Raw genomic sequence first — 21,030 nt, 5'->3', positions numbered from 1 at the left:
TATATTAAGTAAAGAAAAAGGTTATGGAACAGCTGACAAACCTAGAAGTGGACAACCACAGAAAACTTCCTTCAGAGTTGATCACATTATTAAGTAAAAGTCAGTTTCTGATGTCCATAAAAGTGCTGTACAGATTGCACACCAAATGAACAAAGTATTTTTACACAATGGGCCAACACCATCAAGAGCTCTCCCTACATAAAATCAGCAAAACCAAAACTTCATACAGGGATGAGAGCCAAATTTGGAAATAAAAAAATATTCTTTATTAACATATATCAACAAATTCATAAAAACGATTAAAAGGAAAGTATCACAATTAAGCAAACCATACCAGTAGGTCATATAATATACAGCAATATTTGGTCACCATCTCCCAAATGCATATAAGAGAGCAAATTTTTACACCAGAACAGTAATAAAGATATGGGAAAAATAATTATGGTGCGTCCCAAAAATAATTAAAATCCTCAATTTATTGCAAACTAATTAAAAGATCATACAGGTTGGGAATACATCTCAACGCGTTTCTGGCAAAAAGCCCTTATTCACTGAGATCTCATATAAATAGGACACGTTGAGGCAGCTTTTTTGTTTATTTACCTAATAAAGATATGGTGGAATGAAATCCTACCTGAGAATGCAATAAAGACTGAGCTGGAAAGGGAAACAATGTCCCCAGAACACACATCTACTAGAGATACATGCACATACAAAAAACATGCAAAATCCAGAACTGGAAAAAGGACTTTTGCTGAACACAAAGGGATAAAGGTAATATACCCCTCTTTTTGTAAGTTTCACCACAAAGGTGAAACTATCCTCTGGGTCTATTTGCTTTCCCTCCCAGTACCTTTTCCTTTTACCACTGTTAGGTTTCTGCAAGGTTATACTTGTTCCTTTTATTTTTGATTCTCCTTAGCTAACCTTCTTTGCCCTATATTAATGTGATTTAGTTTCTCACCCAGGGTTTTCGTATCTTACTTCACAATTTCCTTTCCCCTAATTGACAGAGTGTTGGGGCCTCCTCTCTGGTTCCTCAGGAGGTATGAGAAACCCCTCAATGGCTTATTAATGATGTAGGTCCAATGTGATTTTAGTTGTGCAGCTAGGGCCTTTCTAGTCTGCACAAAGACTAGTTGGGTGTTGTTGCAGCGTTCTCCCCTGTGTGGGTTCTCCGGTGGCTACCAAAATGCGTTTTCTGATTAAAACATTTCCCACATTTTGAACATGAAAAGGCTTCTCCCCTGTGTGACTTTTCTGATGTCCATTAAGAGTTGATTTCCGTGTAAAATATTTTCCACATTCTGAACATGAAAAAGACTTCTCTCCTGTGTGAGATCTCTGATGTTCTTTAAGAGTTGATTTCCATGTAAAATATTTCCCACATTCTGAACATGAAAAAGGCTTCTCTCCTGTGTGAGATCTCTGATGTTTATTAAGAGTTGATTTCTGTACAAAACATTTCCCACATTCTGAACATGAAAAAGGTTTCTCTCCTGTGTGAGTTCTCTGATGTGCATTAAGATGTGGTTTCTGTACAAAACATTTCCCACATTCTGAACATGAAAAAGGCTTCTCTCCTGTGTGAGTTCTCTGATGTTTATGAAGAGTTGATTTCTGTACAAAACATTTCCCACATTCTGAACATGAAAAAGGTTTCTCTCCTGTGTGAGTTCTCTGATGTTTATTAAGAGTTGATTTCTGTACAAAACATTTCCCACATTCTGAACAGGAAAAAGGCTTCTCCCCTGTGTGGGTTCTCTGGTGCTTTACAAAGTTTGATTTAAGGTTAAAACATTTTCCACATTCTAAACATGAAAATGGCTTCTCCCATGAGTGGGTTCTTTGGTGTATAACAACATCTGATTTATGGTTAAAATGTTTTCCATATTCTGAACATGAAAATGGCTTCTCCCCTGTGTGATTTCTCTGGTGCCTAACAAGATCTGATTTCTGGTTAAAACATGTCCCACACTTGGAACAAGAAAATCTATTCTCTACCGTGTGAATTCTTTGATGTTTAAGAAAAGACTTTTTGAGGGGAAAACCATTTCCATATTCTGAACTTGAAAATGGCTTCTTTGCATTAGAAGCAGTTCGTTTTTTAATGCTTATTTTGTGACCTTGATTTTCCTTAGTAGTCGGTAATGAATCAGAAGACAGGACCTGTATCAAAGGCTCAGATGACAAATCTTTGCTGTGAAGGGATGATGGTATATCTGGAGTAATGCCATTCACTTCAATTGTATCCTGTGGGATTTCAAGGTCATCTGATTTAAAAATTGAAGAGGTCAGCTGTCCCTCTGATCTCTTGGTACAGTCTTCTGCTAAACAATAAAACAAATTAATATTTTTGAATAAATATAGTTGAATTTTATATTTTTGAACATTTCTACTTAAAATGTCTGTTAAAATGGCAAGTTATGTAAAAAAAATATTAATTATTCACCAAGACAATGACAGATTACAGTCCAATAGAATACTTCATAGGATGAACTAGTAGAGCGTGGTGTTCAATTGTGTGTTCATTGTGTCTCCCAAATATGGAATAAAAAGGCACCAAATAATGTAATGTGGGCAAAAATGATACCAATAAAAACTTCTACTCATCTCACAAAAAAAACAAGCCCTCAATCAGGTCCATCATCTGTCAGTGGAAAAACATAGGTTTCCACATTATTAGTGGCTCATAGGCTCTTGGGAATCAACATGGCTTCCATAAACCAATCCAGCAATATCAGCTCTCCCAAAGTGAAATTTCCCCCTCGCTTCTGAGCCTTGCAGTGTGTCCGAACCACATTTAGCATCCATGTAGTTGGCATAACTATTAGACATTCAAAGAGAACTTTTTTATAATAGAGCAGAGCTAAGGTGTCTTTAATTTAGACTTCGGGCATTTGGAAGAGGCAATGGACACCTTTTTTTAAAGACTACCAGGGAGCTACAGACTCAAAAAAGTGAGGCAGGCCGATCCCACCACAATCAAACTATCATGAATGAACCTGTAAAAGAAGACAGAGTAAAAAAAAAAAAATTTACCTCCCCAATGTCATAGAAAATATTAAAAATCTCTTTCCCCAAGCCCCCCCCCCCTCTCTTATCGACCATCTATCAGAGTAAAAGAAGCTTGCCATCTAAGGAGCTGTTGCTATGCAAATAGCAGCAGCCACCAAGTGTCCATTCTAGTTAACATATCAAATGGAGAGACAGGGGTGGTGAATATACACCTGGGTGAGGAGGATGCAGCTCCTAAGTTTCAAAGGCGTCCTACCTCACACCAAGACATCTTCATTTGCATATGTGTCCAATCTGCAGTCTCGCTGGCACCTACACGAAATATGTAATATCGGAAGTTCCATACTTCCGATAACAATGGGACACATTTTTAGCGGCAGGGTCAGCTAAGGAACAATACGTATATTTTTCCGGATCTGTACGTCCTTCCGGTGAGCTATAATTCAAAAGTACAACAATAACAGACCGCAGCTATGCCATTTGTAGTCTCTAAAGAAAGGTAAATTCGTAATAAAAAATATGGTATAACTTGCGAGCTTCTGCAACCAGCAAGGAGTTATCGCAGAAGTTAGAGTTTTTAATAAAAACATGAAGGGTGGAGCCCCGCCCACGCGAGGTCATCACAAGGGGGTGTGTGGGCAGGACCCCCCTTCGGCATAAAAGACCCAGCTGAAGATGGGTCCATACTCATGCAAGGAGGTATACATTATATATATATATATATATATATATATATATATATATATATATATACACACACACACATATACATACATACATACATACATATATATATATATATATAATCACCCAAAACGTAAAGTGCTCACCAGGGTGTGAGAAAGAAACGGGGGGAAAACGGCGGGTGCTGTCATGGGTTCAGGAAAAACCGGCTACCGGTAAGTAACCATGGTGTTTTCCCCTCACCCATGACAGCACACCTTGAGAGAATTTTGGAGAATATGAGCACCCTATGGAGGGACCACCGCCTGAAGTACCCTTCTCCCAAAGGTGAGGTCAGAGGAGGATAGAACCAACCTATAGTGCTTGTAGAAGGTGGATGGTGCAGACCAAGTAGCAGGTTTACATATCTGGTCAATAGAGACGTTTGCTCTCTCTGTCCAGGAGGTTGCGACAGCTCTGGTGGAATGAGCTTAAACACCGTCCGGTGCCGGAACACCTGTAGATATGTAAGCTAGACAATAGTTCCTTTTGACACCCCATGACCCTTCTAACTCCCCTCAATGGCCAGAAACAAGGAGCGATCCTTCCTCCACTGACTAGTCATGTCTATGTACTGTAGTAAAGCCCTTCTAACATCTAGATTGTGGAATCTAACCTCCCCGGGGTTTTTTGGGTTACTGCAGAATGAGGGAAGCACAATTTCTTGATTACAGTGGAATCTGGAAACTACTTTTGGAAGGTATGCTGGATCTGTACGTAGGACGACCCGGTCATCATTAATTTGAGTGTATGGGGGATGAACAGAAAGGGCCTGCAGGTCACTCACCCTACGGGCCGATGTTAGAGCCACCAGGAGAATGGTTTTGAGGGTGAGGAACTTTGGAGAGATAACCTGCAGGGGTTCAAATGGGTCGCCAGAGAGTGCGTTTAAAACCAAATTCAGGTCCCAGGAAGGGACTCTGAGGCCCGAACTGGCTTAGCTCTGGAACAGAGACCCACATGTTCCCTGTCAGGTTGCAATTATAGAGCGCCCCTAGGGCGGACACCTGACCTTTAAGTGTTCCCATAGCTAACCCCAGGTCACGTCCCTTCTGTAAAAACTCTAGGACATCTTTAATTGGAGGTTTATCCGACAACGGGAGTCTATAAAAACCAGGAATTTTCCCCAGATTCTGCTATAGATCTTAGTTGTTATGGGCTTCCTACTACCCAATAGGGTGGAAACTAGGCCTGGAGAAAACCCCCTATTTCTCAGTAACATCCTCTCAAATTCTAAGACACCAGATGGAAAAACCTTTGGCTTGTGCATGGAACATTAGCCCCTGGATGAGAAGGTCCGGCCTGTCCGGCAGAACCCAGGGATTTGAGACCAACATTTGGCGAAGCAGGCAGAACCAGGGTCTTTTTGGCCAAAAGGGGGCTATCATAATTATCCTTGCCCCCTCCTCCTGAATTTTCCTCACAACTGCAGGGATCATTACCATCGGTGGAAAAGCGTAGGCCTTCGTGAACTTCCAGGGTATGTGGAGAGCGTCTACAGCATAGGGATTCTCTGTCGGATCTAGTGAACAGAATCTCTCCACCTTCCTGTTTGCCCTGGTGGCGAACAAATCTATGTCCGGTGACCCCCATAGCTGGATAACTTGTTGGAAGACTATCGGGTTTAGAGTCCACTCTCCCTGTCTTAAAGTGTGGCGACTGAGGAAATCCGCTTTTGAATTTTCTACCCCCCGGATGTAAAGAGCACTGAGGGATGGGGGATGCTGTTCTGCTAGTTGCAGGATTCTGTTTGCCACTACCATCAGGGAACGTGATCTTGTTCCTCCCTGGTGATTTATATAAGCTACTGTCGTCCGATTGTCAGACCTGATCTGGACATGGCGACCCTGTATGTGGGGAAGGAAGTGTATCAGGGATTTCTCCAATGCCAACAGCTCTTTTAGGTTCGATGATGCCCCTATCTCGTGATGTAGCCAGAGCCGCTGAACCGAGAGATCTGCTAGATGACCCCTCCAGCTGGAGCCACTTGCATCTGTTGTAATTGTATGGTCGACTGGTCTGGACCACTGCAAGCCTGAGATCAGATCCTCCCTGTTTGTCCACCATGAGAGGGAGTCTACACCGCCTGCAAGGAAAGAGACAGACAGTCTTTTTTCGAAATGTCCGTTGAAGGATTTTTGGGCTGACAGGACCTCCCACTGAAGAAGCCTCATATGACCTTGGGCCCATTTGACAGCCGGGAGACAGGACGTCAAGGAGCCCAGTAGGGACATCACTCCTCTCAGGGACATGACAGGAGACTTTATGGCCCTTGAGACCAAGCTGATTATTTTGCAAACCTTGTCTTCCGGGAGGAAGCAGACTTGGAGTTGGGAGTTTAGGTTCAAGCCCAGAAAGATCTGAGTCCTTGAGTGGGATAGTTTTGATTTTTGAATATTTATCAACCATCCTAGCTGGTGTAAGGCTGTCCTGACCTCTAAAGGTTGAGAGGAACAGTGGTCCTCCGATTTCCCTATTACCGAAAAGTCGTCCAAGTAGGGAACAATCATCACGTTTTTTGATTTGGAAAAAGGCTGTCACCTAAGCTATAACCTTTGTACACACTCTCGGTGCTATTGAGAGTCCAAAAGGTAGGGCAGTAAATTGGAAATGTCTCAATTCCCCTTGGATGAATAGGGCTACCCTTAGGTACTTCTGGTAGTCTGGATGGATTGGGACGTGATAAGTAGGCATCTTTTAGGTTGATAACTGCCATGAAACAATTGTGGTGTAGGAGTTTTACTGCTGAGTTCACTGATTCCATCTTGAAAGTCTGGTTCTCTATCAGCTGAATTAGACTTTTGAGGTTGATAATGGTCCTTAAAGGCCCCGTCACACTTAGCGACGCTGCAGCGATCCCGACAACGATACGACCTGTCAGGGATCGTTGCTGCGTCGCTATGTGGTCGCTGGTGAGCTGTCAAACAGGCAGGCTCACCAACGATCAGGGGAGCAGTGACATCGTGGAAAGAATCTTTCCACGATGTCCTGCTCCTGGTTACCAGCCTGCTGAAGCAGGAGCAGGCTGGTAACCATGGTAAACATCGGGTTACTAGGAGCACACGCGCACCTAGTAACCCGCGTTACTATTAAGTGACATTCACAAAGATCACTCACCCCTGAAGTCACAAAAGGGTACCGGATTTGGAGGCTGTGGCGGGACATAAGATGAATCCCTTCTGGATGGCCCTGAAGTGTCCAACACCTTACTTCTGCTGAAGCTACGGTTGCTGGAGCGGCTGTCCGCGTGAGAGGCGTCCGACTGCTTCTTCCGCTGGCGTTGTTGAGATGGAGGGGTCAGCTGCTGCTGTTCCTGGCTGTCCTGGTCTGCCATAGCTGCTATACCACAAGGCAGCATTTGACCAGGACAACCCCTCCAAAATAGAGCACATCCGGAACCTCCGGCCGGCAAACGCTTACAGGGCGCTGCCATGTTGGATCCGGGTGCCGCCCTCCGACGTCATCGGGCACGCCTCTCCAAGCGTGCGCCGCGCCGTCAGGCGCGTCACACCCGGAAGACGCCGCTCCCGGCGTGCGGCCAGCCAGGAGCTTGCGGCAGGGTGAGGACAGCGCAGCGGTCTGCGGGGAGCCGGAGCCCTCCTCACCGCCTGCGCACGCTCGGACACGGCTCCAGGGAACCGCGGATGGTGCTTCTGGAACCTGGAACCCGGTGCACTGGCTGCTGCCCGCTCTTCCACACCAGAACAGGCCCAGGTAAGTATGGACATCTTCAACAGGTTCCCATTAAGGACAGGAAACCAACTGAAGCGAGGGAGAGGTACCGCCCTTTTATTTCAGACGTTTTCCTGTCCTTGGTGGGGTGGATCCCTCTCTCAAGGTGTGCTGTCATGGGTGAGGGGAAAACATAATGGAATTTATTAAGTGGAGTGATTCAATGAAACCAGAGCTCGAGCCATGCCAACACATCTTCTGCAGGCGTGAATAAACGTATATTACAGCCATCAGCCATGCACAGCTTAGAGATATATCATGGCACAGGTGTAATGTTTTCTGTATAGTTTATCGCAATCTTGTTTGAAGAGGCTGCTGAGCGACAGGCCCAAGCTGACAGAGTGGCTGCTGAGCGAAAGTAGCAAGATGAGCAGTGGTACCAGCTGGAGTTAGCCCGAATCCAGCTGCTGAGATCTGCCCCATCGGGCTGTGAGCCAGGCAACACCAACAGCTTTAAACCCCGTCCTGAGAATTTTCCGGTAATGGAAAAGGATGGGGACTTGGAGCTATTTCTGCAGGGATTTGAAAAAGTCTGCAGGCAGTACCAGCTGCCTGAAGCCCAGTGGGCCAGGTATTTAACCCCAGGGCTCAGAGGAAAAGCTCTGGAGGTGTTTTCTTCTCTCCCTTGAGACCAAGATGGAGACTATGAGGCCGTCAAGCAGGCCCTGATAAAAAAAAGTACAAGCCGACTCCAGAGATTTACCAGCAAAAGTTCCGAGCCCTCCAGTGTGGACTACATGGTAGCTACGGTGACGTGGTTGATGGGCTCAGGACCAACTTTGAGCAGTACCTTCGAGGACCTGAAGGATCTGATGGTGAAGGACCAGTTTCTTCATCTTTGCCTTGCGGAAGTGAAACAGTTGTGATGGACCGGGAGCCAAAGGAAGCCGCCACAGCAGCCCAGATCGCAGATGCTTATGAGGCCAACCGCACACTAGAGGTGCGGAAGTCAGCCGCCGCCAGATGGAAAGGGAGTAAGCCGACAACCACAGCCAGTGTTCCAGCCAGCCGGCCCTCAGCGGGTACTGCCCCATCTTCCAGCACCTGGCCTGCATCTGACTCACGCCAGTGCTATACCTGTGACAGGACTGGTCACATCAGCCTCACCTGCTTGTAGAGGCAGAAGAAGAGCCCTACACCCAAGGACCAGGGGCCTACTGCAGCGGTTCTCTTTGTGGGTGGGGAAGCTAGGGGGTCTGTGACAACTTACAATCAGTCACTGTGGGTGATAAAGTCACTATGCGGCTCAAGGACACCGGAGCCGAATGGACCCTCATCCGCTCTGAGTTGGTGTCCCCTGAAGACCTTATCCCTGGGAAAACCCTGACTGTCACCGGGATTGGGTGTGCTCACCGTCCTTTGCCAATGGCCAGGGTTTTCCTAGACTTGGGTGCGGGGAGGAGGTTGCGGGAAAAAGGGGGTGTCTCCGAGAACCTCCCGACAAATGTGCTTATGGGGACTGATCTGGGACGGTTGATTGCCCAATATATTCCTGACAACCCTCCCTGATCTAATATCGTCTGTGAGGAAAATACTGCATTATATGGACGATAGATCCTAGTTACTTACCGGTAACGGGATTTTACAGAGCCCATGACAGCACCACCTGAGAGAGGGTATCCGCCCACCAAGGACAGGAACCTACTGAATAAAAAGGCGGTACCTCTCCTCCGCATCAGTTTTGTTTCAGAGCATGAGAGGGCCTCCGAAGACAGGTTAATACATAACCACCACCTCAACATATGTACTAAACACCTTAAAAAAAGTGCACACCACAGTGATAAAGGGGAGGGAATTAATAGGGTGCTGTCATGGGCTCTGTAAAATCCCGTTACCGGTAAGTAACTAGGATCTTTTCCCCTTCTCCCATGACAGCACCACCTGAGAGATTTATAGAGATCAAATACCAGAGGGAGGGATCACCGCTTGCAACACCCTTCTACCAAAGGACAGATCAGTAGAAGAGGAAAGGTCAAGACGGTAATGTTTGTAAAATGTAGCAGGGGATGACCAAGTTGCCGCCTTACATATAATGTCGATGGGCACATCCGCCTTCTCAGCCCAGGAAGCAGCTACCGCTCTGGTGGAATGGGCCTTCAGGTTCTCAGGAACCGGCAGATTGCTTAGAAGAGTAGGCTAAGGTAATAGTATCCCTGACCCATCTAGCTATGGTCCCCCTTGTAACCTTAAGTCCTTTCCTAGCCCCCTGAAAGGATATAAATAAAGCGTCACTCTTTCTCCAGGCTTTTGTCACTTCCAAATACTGGACTAACACCCTCTTAACACCTAAGGTGTGAAGCTTATGTTCCTCAGAATCCCTAGGATTAGGATAGAAGGAAGGGAGAGTGATTACTTGCGTCCTATGGAACTTGGAGGCTACCTTTGGAAGATAGGCCGGGTCTGGTCTTAAGATTACTCTATCCATACATACTTGAGTGAATGGATGGTTAACGGATAGTGCGTGTAAGTCACTGACTCTACGAGCTGATGTCAGGACCACCAATAGCACAGTCTTTAAAGTTAAGATTTTTTCTGAAACCTTCTCTAAGGGCTCGAAGGGAGGTTTGGTTAATGCTTCCAGAACTAAATTAAGGTCCCAAGGAGGCATTCTTGGAACAGGAATAGGTCTGGATCTATGACAGGCTTTAATAAATCTAATGATCCATCTATTTGCTGCCAAGTCATAATTATACAGTGCCCCCCTTTGCGTCAATAGCGACCTCTCAAAATCCAAGCCGTCAAATGCAGGCCCGCTCTTTGGGGATGACAGACTGGGCCCTGCCTGAGGAGATCCGGGATGTCCGGAAGAACCCATGGATCTGCTTGGGACATTCTCTTCATCCAAGTGAACCATGGTCTCTTGGGCCAGAACGGGGCGATCAATATAACCCTCGCCCGTTCCTCTCGGATCTTCCTCAGGATAGTAGGGATCAGTACTAAAGGGGGAAAGGCATAAGCTAGAGTGAAATCCCACTGAATCTGCAGCGCGTCCACCGCAAACGCCCCCTCTTTTGGATTCAGGGAGCAAAAGGTTTCGGTCTTCCGATTGTGTCTGTTTGCAAACAGATCTATCTGGGGCTGTCCCCACCGATCCACAATCTGCTGAAAAACGGCTGGATTCAACTCCCACTCTCCTTGTTTCAAGATGTGACGACTCAAGAAATCGGCCTTTATGTTCTCTTCCCCTTTTATATGCAGTGCCGAGAGCGTAACCAGCCGACTCTCGGCAAACCTGAAGATCTGATCCGCTATTAACATCAGAGGGAGAGATCTGGTACCCCCCTGATGATTGATGTAGGCGACTGTTGATCTGTTGTCTGACATTATCCTGACGTGAGGACCCTGAAGAACAGAACTGAATTCTTTTAGCGCGTTTCTGGCTGCCAACAGCTCTTTCATGTTGGAAGAGAGACTTGTCTCGCTGTCCGACCAGAGGCCTTGTACAGAACGATCCCTTAGGTGAGCTCCCCAACCTTCCGCACTTGCGTCTGTTGTAATTGTATCCGACACCTGGAAGGTCCAAGGAACCCCCAAAGATAGGTTGACCGGAGATGTCCACCAGTCCAGGGAGTTGATCACAACATCTGGAAGAGATATTTTCCCATTCAGGCGACCTTTGAGCCGCCTGTCCGCTGCCAGAATCTCCTGTTGAAGACATCTGGAATGGTGCTGGGCCCACTGAACCGCCGGGATGCAAGACGTCATTGTACCCAACAGAGACATTGCACTCCTCAGGGTCATGGTCGGATTGCTGACAACCTGAGATGTTAGGGATCTGATCTTCAGTTTCTTTTCCTCTGGCAGAAGACAGGTTTGGTTTTCTGAGTCCAGAATGAGACCCAGGAAAGACTGAACCCTCTTTGGTTCCAGCCTTGACTTCTCCAGATTTAACAGCCAACCTAGGCGTCTTAGACTGGCCATGACGTCCGCCAGGGCTAGAGCACAGAGTTGACTTGATCTGCCCACTACTAAGAAGTCGTCCAGATAAGGGATGACCAAAATGTCTCTTTCCCTCAAGTGCGCTGTGACCTCCAGAATGATTTTTGTGAAGACTCTCGGCGCCATGGAAATGCCAAAGGGAAGAGCTGCGAACTGAAAATGCCTTACGTGCCTGCCGAATTGTACAGCTACTCTTAGAAACTGTTGATGATCTGGCAAAATCGGGACGTGGTAGTAGGCGTCCTTCAGATCGAGGACGCACATAAAACAGTCCGGAAATAACATCTTTATGGCTGATTTTATTGTTTCCATCTTGAAAGGCCTGTAGATTAAATGGTCGTTCAGTCTCTTTAAGTTCGCAATGGTCCTGAAGGAGCCGTCCGGCTTCTTTATTAGGAAGAGAGTCGAATAGAATCCTCTTCCTTGCTCGGGTGCAGGTGTTTCCACCAGAACTCCTTTCATGAGCAGAGAGAGAACTTCCTGCTGTAAGGCTATCTGTTCCGCTAAACCTCTGGGGCTGATATTTTGACAGTGTTCTTGGGCCTGCTTTTGAACTCTAATGTGAGCCCCCTCCTGATTATCCCTAAGATCCAAGAATTGGATGAAATTTCCTTCCAGGCAGGCAGGAAGTGGGACAATCTTCCTCCCACCCGGGGGGAACTGTCACTTAGGGGCTTTCTTATTCTCGGAGGAGGGACCCCCAAACATGAAGCCTCTGCTATACGGCTTTCGGTCTTTCCAGCTACCTTGGTCTCTGGGAGCTTTACTGCGGCTGTATTTTCTCTTCCGAAAGAAACTGTTAAATCGGGAACTTTATCTAGGATGTCATCTAGACCTTTGCCGAACAAGAAGTCCCCCTCACAAGGGATTGAGCACAGTTTAGACTGTGACTGCACATCTTCTGGCCAGCTCTTGAGCCATAGCGCCCTACGGGCTGCATTAGAGAGGTTTGCAGACCGGGCAGCCAGCCTAACTGAATCTGCCGATGCATCTGCCAGGAATGCAGCCGCTCCCTGCACAAGAGGAAGGTCTGATAGAATTTTCTCCCTGGACACATTCCCCCTGATCTGGTCTTCCAATTGTTGAAGCCAGATCATCATAGATCTAGCAGTGCAGGTCGCTGCTACTGCCGGTTTAAGGGCCCCTGCTGACGACTCCCAGGTTTGCTTAAGGAAGGACTCCGCTTTTTTATCCAGTGGGTCTTTTAAGGCTCCTAAATCCTCAAAGGGCAGAGTGGATTTTTTTTTTTTTTGAAGATTTTGAAATGGCCACGTCAATCTTAGGGGTTTTGTCCCATTTAGCCGCATCCTCATCCTCAAAGGGGTACCTCCGCTTGGAGGATGACGGCAGCTGACCCTTCCTCTCCGGTTTCTTCCATTCCCTTTCTATCAGAGATTTAATCCTGTCATTGACCGCGAATGAGCGTCTCCTCCTTTGGTCTAAGCCCCTGAACATAACATCCTGGACTGTTCTGGGCACTTTGGTATCGGTAATACCCATAGTCCCTCTGACGGCTTTAACTAGTCTCTCAGTATTCTCAACCGAAAAACAAGGTCTGCCCCCCCCATCATCATCCGAAGACTCCGATGACGATGAGGAGTGATTAGAGGAGGAAGGCAGTTCTCTCGTAAAACGGGACTCCACTGATTCCTCTGATTCTGAAGAAACTAGTTTTCGCTTCTTCTTTTTGAGTGAGGTTAAGCCTCTTAAGGACTCTCTGACCTCTGTCTGGATTAGATCCTTTAATTCTAAAGAAAACCTGGGGGACTCCTCTGCAATGGTTTTCTGAATACAGTCCGAGCATAGGTTTTTGGCATAGGAGGTGGGAAGACCGATTTTGCATAAAGCACACTCCCTGTTTTTACTTTTAGCACTACACTTCTTCGCCTCCTGCCCCAAGAAATAAAAGGAGAAGAAGGAGGAAAAGAGAGAGAGAGAAGAGCACATTATTCAAGGTGAGACTTTCACGAAGATCACTCACCACACTGCCGTTCAGACTAGGGTACCGGAGGCGGTGGTTGCCGTTCACATGAGGGCTCCCATCTGGCGGAGGTGGACTGACGAAGTCTTTTCTGACCAGTCTTGTCGGAACTCGTACGCCCCTCACTGCTGTGACTTTGTCGATGGGAAGATTCCCGTTCCATTTGTTTGAGTTGCTTGCGCTGCTTTGATGGCTGTGGCTGCTGCTGTACTTCCTGTGGCGGTGACAGCTGCTGCCCAGGTGACTGCGGTTCCTCATCCATCATGGCGGGGATGCAGACACCGCCATCCTGATTGCTCCCCATCCTTAAAAGCAGTAGGGCTCCACCTCCTTTAGGCTCCTCCCTTTCCGGCAGTGTGCTCATCTCTCTTTTTTTTTTTTTAATTTTAGCCAGCTGGCGCGCTACCCGCAGATCCACCTGCCTCTGCGCGTGCGCAGCCCAGCGGCACCCGGCGCGCTTGCAGCGGGATGACAGCTTCCCACCCGCGCATGCGCAGACCCGGTTTCCGGCGCACTCCGTGATAGGGCGCGTCAGCACCCCGCGCGTGCGCAGCCCGGACTTCCGGCGCGCTCCGCCACAGGGTGCGACGCGACCCCCACGTGCGCAGCCCGGAAGACCTGCCGGCCGGCGCGCTCAGTTCATCTTTGCGAGGCGCAGACCCGGCCGCAGGCCCCGGCGCACGCGGGGAGGAATCCAGAAACAGCACCTCCTCCCCACACGCAGACCCGGGCAGCAGCCAGACGGGCTGGGAACAGGGACCATCTGCTGCTTCCACGGCCTCCAGGCCGCACCGTCCATAATCCAGGTACGTGAGGTACCACCTGGTGAGGCTCCCATCAGGGACAGGAACCAAAACTGATGCGGAGGAGAGGTACCGCCTTTTTATTCAGTAGGTTCCTGTCCTTGGTGGGCGGATACCCTCTCTCAGGTGGTGCTGTCATGGGAGAAGGGGAAAAATATGATGCATAATGATAATATGTCTTGTAGTAAAGGAGTGCTCAACCATGTCGCCCTGTGGGGTGATGTTGCTGAGGACCCCCAAAACGAAGCCAGCGTGAGTGCTAAGGGTGACAAAGGGAGCAGGCAAGGAGACTTTGAAGCCAGCGGTCCCGTGCCGCCGACCAGTGTCACGACGGACTGTGACTTGGCAGGTCGTAACTGTCCCATTATTGGCACGGCTCCTGAGGTATTGGGGGTTGATGGGTAGATGGTGCCCCCAGCCTGTCAGGCTGATGGTAAAGGGTTGTTGTCCTCCGGGGAGACGGCCTACATAGCCGCTGTCACTCAAAGTATGAGTGCCCAGAACGCACGCGATGCGCTGCCTTCTGGGCCCTCATCACCTGGTGGGACAACAGAACTGGCTGTGGACCCAGAGCCGGTACTAGACGGTTCCAATGAGGTTGGGGCCTTAACGTCGCTTCTGGTTACCTCCAGCCAGGTGTTCCAGGCAACTCTGTGCACAGATGCCAGTCTAGAGACGTTAAGGGACCTTGCAGAGAAGCCCATCTCCGAATCCAATAAGTAGAGGGTATTCTGGGATCAGGGGAGGTTGTACTGGGAAACGGTCCCATGTAACCCCCAACAGGAGTGGATGAGAGAAAGACAGCTGGTCGTGTCCTATCAATTTAGGGAGTAGTTGTTGTGGGTTCCCCATGAGATTTCACTAGCTGGACACTTGGGGGTCTGCAAAACCAAGGCCTGGCTATCACACCACTTCTATTGCCCCAAATGGGGACAGATGTTGCCAACTACTGCCACTCCTGTATCACGTGTCAAAGGGTGGGGAAGTCGGGGCGAGCACCCAAGGCTCCCCTGATCCCTTTGCCAGTGATAGAGGAGCCATTCCAGAGGATTGCTGTGGACATCATTGGACCACTGGCCATCCCCAGAAGCTCTGGAAAACAGTTCATCCTTACTGTGGTAGATTATGCTACCCGGTAACCAGAGGCAGTAGCTCTGTCCTCCATTCGGGCTGATAAGGTGGCAGATGCACTACTGGCCATTTTTTCGAGAGTAGGATTTCCCAGAGAGATGCTTATAGACCAGGGGACTCAGTTCATGTCTCGTCTAAAGGAATTTGTCTGTAAGAAAATGCAGGTGCAGCACCTGGTATCAAGTTCGTATCACCCACAGACTAATGGTTTGTGTGAACGATTCAACGGTACCCTTAAGCAGATGCTTAAGATGCTGGTTGAGTCCCATGGGCGTGACTGGGAGCGGTACCTCCCACACCTGCTCTTTGCTTACAGAGAGGTACCACAGGCCTCAATGGGGTTCTCCCCCTTCGAGCTCCTGTATGGCAGACGAGTCTGGGGGCCCCTTGGTCTGGTAAGAGAATCCTGGGAAGTGGAACTGAACTCACCCAAAATGTCCGTCATAGAGTAGGTCATGCGGTTCCATGACAAAATGCAGGCAATGACGCAGCTGGTGCATGAGAATATGGTGCAGGCCCAGGCCAGCCAGAAGCTGTGGTACGACCTGAAGTGGTCAGAAGGTGTGGGTCCTAGTCCCAAAACAAGCTTCAGGCGGCCTGGGAAGGCCCATACCCCATATGCCAGCGCCTCAATGATGTAAACTACGTGGTCACCATTGACCATGCCAGGAAGAGGCAGAAGGTCTTCCACGTCAAAATGATGAAAGCTCATCATGAAAGGGAAGCCTGTACCCTTCCTATGTGTATCGTCCCCGAAGAAGGCGAGTCAGAAGTCTCGGTGGACTTACTGGCCACAGCCCAAGACAAAGGGTCTATTGAGGACGGTGAATTCAACCTGCAGCTATCCACAGACCAGAAGTCCCAGCTGCGGGAGGTGTTCCTGACTTACCTGAGCCTCTTCACGGGTGTACAATGGAGGACGCAGCTAGCTGTCCATCAGGAGGACATAGGGAGCCACCCCCCAGTCCATCGATCCGCTTACCGTGTCTCTCTAGAGGTGCAGAAAGACATGAAGGCGGAGATAGGTGAGATGTTGCGACTGGGAGTGATCCAAAAGGTCAAAGATTGTGTGGGCCTCGCCTGTAGTCCTGGTTCCGAAAAAGGACCGGACCACCCGGTTCTCTGTGGACTAAAGGAGGCTAAATGCCATCACAGCTACTGATGCGTACCCAATGCCACGCATCAATGAGCTGCTGGATCGCTTAGCTGGGGCCCGGACAATTATGGACCCGAGTCGAGGATACTGGCAGATTCCTCTGTCACAGGAGGCCCAGGAGAGGTCCGCCTTCATTACACCATTTGGGCTGTATAAATCCCTCGTCATGCCCTCTGGCTTGAAGAATGCACCTGCCACTTTCCAGCGATTAGTCAACTGAGTGGGTGGCGGAACTCTGAAGCCAGAGCCCGGGAAGGTTGATACCATCATCTCCTGGCCTTCCCCCAAAACCAAGAAGCAGGTGATGTCCTTCTTGGATACAGCAGGGTACTATAGGAAGTTTGTTCCCAACTATTGTGCCCTTCTAAGCCTCTGATGGATCTCACGAAAAAGAAGCTACCGCTGACAGTCAGGTGGACAGCTGACTGTGGGCAGTCCTTCGCGGCGCTAAAAGCAGCCTTGGCCAGCTCCCCAGTTCTGCAGGCCCCGGACTTCACCCGGCCATTTGTAGTCCAAACGGATGCCAGTGTGTTTGGCCTGAGTGCTGTGCTCAGCCAGGTAAACGGACAGGGGGAAGAGCATCTGGTGATGTTTTCGGGACGTGGTATACGCCACTGTGGAGAAGGAATGCCTCGCTATAGTGTGGGCCCTGCGGAAGCTTCAGCCCTATCTATACGGTGCGCAACTTCACCATAGTAACTGACCACAACCCCCTCAGCTGGCTGCACCGGTTGTCTGGTAACAACGCTAAACTACTGCGGTGGAGCTTGGCTCTACAGCATTCCGATTTTACCATTCAGCACAAGAAGGGTAGTGAATGTGGTAACGCCGACGGGTTGTACAGTCAAGGAGATACTGAGGAGGTAGGCTTAAAGAGGTATTCCCATCTCCAAGATCCTATCCCAATATGTAGTTGGTGTAATAATAATAATATTAGCAAATATCTCCAATTTGAAATGTAGTATAGTATTATTGATTCGCTATCTCTTTCCTCATGTGCAGGCACCACAGGACCTTAGGTATTCACGGTTACGACCACTAGCATCTATCTAACTAACTGTGACTTTATCAGTGGACGTAACCGTGGATAACTAAGGTTCTGCAGTGCCTGCACAGGAGGTAAGAGAGATGGCGAATCAAAAATACTATACTACATTTCTAATTGGAGGTATTTGATAATATTATTATTATTACACCTACTATATAATGGGATAGAATCTTGGAGATGGGAATACTCCTTTAAGGGGCGATCTGTAAATCGGCCCCTATGCTACCTCAAAGAGAGGGAGAGGTCCTAGAAAATATTAAGAAAATGTCGCTCTCCCCAAGCAGCTCTTTACCCCTCCCTTACTGACCATTTGTCAATACAAGAAGCTCTCCATGTAAATCGCAGCACACATGAGAGGTGGCAAACCCAATTAACAGAGACCTGCGATAAATTTACACCTAGGTGAGAAGCACGTACTCCCGGGCTTCAAAAGAATTCTCTCTCACCCCCCAGGGCCTCCCCCTTTTGCTGAACAACAATCTTCAGTCTGTCCGGCACCGACGCGAAATATGAAATATCTAAAGTTCTATTCCTCTGATAATAATGGGACCCATATTTTTAGTTGCAGGGTCAGCTAAGGAATAATATGCATAATTTTCCATAGCTGTATGCCACTCCGGAGAGCGGTAATGCAAAAGTACAAAATAACAGACCACAGCTATGTCATGTGTGGTCTCTAAAGAAAGGTAAATTCATAATGGAAATATATGGTATCACTTTCGGGCTTCTGCGATCAACCAGCGATAAGTTATCACAGAAGCCAGATATTTTAATAAAAATATGAAGGCTGGAGACCAGCCCACGTGATGTCATTACAGGGGGTATGTGGGCAGGTCTCCCCCTTTGGCATAAAAGACCCCACCGAAAATGGGTCAGTACTCATTGCAGGGGGGGGGGGGGTATAGATGCTATAAGTAAGGGGTCCCGTTCGATAATGGTCAAATCAAGTGGAGCACCCCCCCTCTCCAGCTGGACTGAATCGTCTCTGCGATCTGTCGAGTAAGTCTTCTATTAATCCTTTTTATTTTGTGTAACTGTATATTCTGTACTGTATTGTCTCCATTTGTAAAATCTTTGTATATTTTTCATAAACACTGTCTCCCTTTTGGATTATATATAAAATGTAATAATTCTGTTTCTTTTGCTATGTAATCGTTCCCTCCCCCGAAGCCATAGGTTACCAGAAAGCAGGCGTCTGATCAGGTCTGTATTGTATTTTAATAGCTGGTCGGTGGTGGCAGCGAATAATAATAAGTGGGTTACCGTGAAGCTGGCAGTGACCGTACTGGGCCGTATACATATATTCCATGCGTTGGACTCCGGAGGTGTGTACGCCAAACGCTCACTGCGCGCTTGCCGATACCTACTTAGTAATCGGGATCGTGTGTGCGCGAATCCCTGCTCAATCCTGACAAAGTGACGGCTAGCAATGGGATATTGTGTGATCTCCCCGGAGTCGTCCCTGACAAAATGGTTGGCAGCGGTGGGATATTATATGATCTCCCCGGTGTCGTCATTGACGTCCCTGACAAATACACAAAGTCATTTGAACAGTTTTGGGTGGAGGAGAATGTTGTGGTCTAGAGGCAAAAATGGTGATCACACGATTATGATACGGCCGGGCTACACGACCAATAAAGTAGCCACAGCCGGTGACTGAGAAGAATCTGTGACTTCTCTACATTTAGTGGTTACTACTCACCTGGGTAGTTATATGTAGGAATCTCCTCTTTACACTTCTCATCACCCCTCACATATGTCTCTGTGGTATTAATATGGGTCAGATCTTCACCCTGAAACAAATATTGTAAAAGTCACAGACAGATGGAGGGGTCACATTTAAGAAGAGCGCTAATCCTTCCATCTCCACCAGTCTCATTACACTAGTATAAACATATAATAATGGTGGATAAATCAAGACTGAGCACAAGACCTTCACAGCCGTCTACACATCATAGGGGAGATCTCATGATACCTTCTCTCCATCTACCTGATGATCCTGAGGAACATTGGGATCTTCTTGTTTACAGTCCTGTGGAAGAAGAGGACGGGGACATCTCTCTGGTGTTGTTCTCTTACTGGATAGATCTGGAGGAAACACATACAGGGACTGAATTCATTATTTACATATAGACAATTATAGGCCGTGTGTATTCAGTCCTGTCTATTACCTGGTGATGTGAGGGGCTGGGGAACCTCCATCATGACGTCCTTGTACAGATCTTTGTGTCCTTCTAAAAACTCCCACTCCTCCATGGAGAAATAGACAGCGACATCCTGACACCTTAAAGGAACCTGACACAAACAATGATACAGTTATCCCACTGATCCCTTACGTTACTGTATAATGTCCCAGCATTCACAGCAGTGTCACCTCTCCAGTCAGCAGCTCAATCATCTTGTAGGTGAGTTCTAGGATCTTCTGGTCATTGATGTCCTCATGTATCAGGGGGTGAGGTGGAGGCCCCGTGATTGGGCTCAGGGGTCTTCCCCATCCCTCAGACACAGGGTCCTGACAGCGCTCACTAGAGGTCTTCTTCACTACTGTGTAATCCTGGTTATGGAGAGACACATTAATAAATCTCACTACAGACATTTCCAGAGTCCTCACCTCTCCAGTTCTGTCCATCTGTTATTCCCATAGATAAGAATGATGTAATGTGACGTCATCAGAATCTCTCACCTCTCCAGTAAGCCGGAAGAGGATCTCTAGGGTGAGGTGTAATATCCTCTCCGCCATCTTGTCTCTGTCCATATCCATCTTTGATGGGTAAATCAGGAAAATTTTCTTATATAGAAGATCTTCTCTGAAAGCATCCGATATTGTCGAGACCTGAATGAGAAGAAGAGGAGCCGATGTAACATCATAAAGAGTCCTGTGCAATAATACAATTACTGGAGATAAGGGAAACATATGAGGAGATATATTATTTTACAGTAGTTTTCTTCTTTACATCTACTAATAAAACCTATATATTTTAGGTCACAGACAACAAGCAGTTTCTTCCTCGGAATCTGCAGCTGAATACATTTCTCACATACCCATCATCCATAACGCTAATTCACATCTCATTTATAGTCACTGGAATCAGCATTAGCAATACTGCGGAAATATTCATTACACGTGAAATGAGAAATAACTACTTCATGATGAGGATGACATCTTCATCGTCTACTACGGCTTTAGAAACATATTTGGCCAGAGTCCGTCACTGACTACATCACCACCGGCCGTCTATATGAATGTTTCCCGTCTCCCCCGGACTTTAATCTTCTATCACATTACATCTCATCTCTGATTCACACACAGAAATTTCAGGCTTTTATAAAAGCTTTTTTGTTTGCACAAACACCATGGACAGAAATTACTTGACACCTAAGTCTACATATACAGTGTTTATGGGGTTTATTTCTGGCCTTAGGCTTTCCTATATTACAATAAAAACACCAGAAAAAAGCAGATATTAAAAAGTTTCAAAAGAAAATTGGCGCCAACAAG

The 21,030-nt window shown here is 47.5% G+C and overlaps 1 protein-coding gene across 2 annotated transcripts; it reads right to left on the bottom strand.

Moving 5' to 3' along the window:
• Positions 1-339: 339 nt before the first annotated feature.
• Positions 340-20,381, bottom strand: LOC141194437 (uncharacterized). Of its 2 annotated transcripts, none has more exons than XM_073662349.1 (6): positions 20,215-20,381; positions 19,906-20,085; positions 19,703-19,826; positions 19,522-19,619; positions 19,234-19,324; positions 340-2,330 (listed from the first exon to the last, which is right to left on the bottom strand). In XM_073662349.1, the coding sequence occupies exons 1-6, from the start codon at positions 20,290-20,292 to the stop codon at positions 1,120-1,122; spliced, it is 1,782 nt and encodes a 593-aa protein (XP_073518450.1). In that variant the 5' UTR covers positions 20,293-20,381; the 3' UTR covers positions 340-1,119. The 2 variants fall into 2 exon arrangements, with proteins under 2 accessions (XP_073518450.1, XP_073518451.1); XM_073662350.1 differs by having other exon boundaries at positions 340-2,327.
• Between the last annotated feature and the right edge of the window lie 649 nt (positions 20,382-21,030).

The sequence above is a fragment of the Phyllobates terribilis genome, unplaced genomic scaffold (genome assembly GCF_046119375.1).
Source record: "Phyllobates terribilis strain yellow unplaced genomic scaffold, ASM4611937v1 Scaffold_71__1_contigs__length_7168151, whole genome shotgun sequence".
NCBI classification, from domain to species: domain Eukaryota; kingdom Metazoa; phylum Chordata; class Amphibia; order Anura; family Dendrobatidae; genus Phyllobates; species Phyllobates terribilis.
Note: the sequence above shows the minus strand (reverse complement) of the source record. Positions and strands in the feature narration are given on the sequence as shown.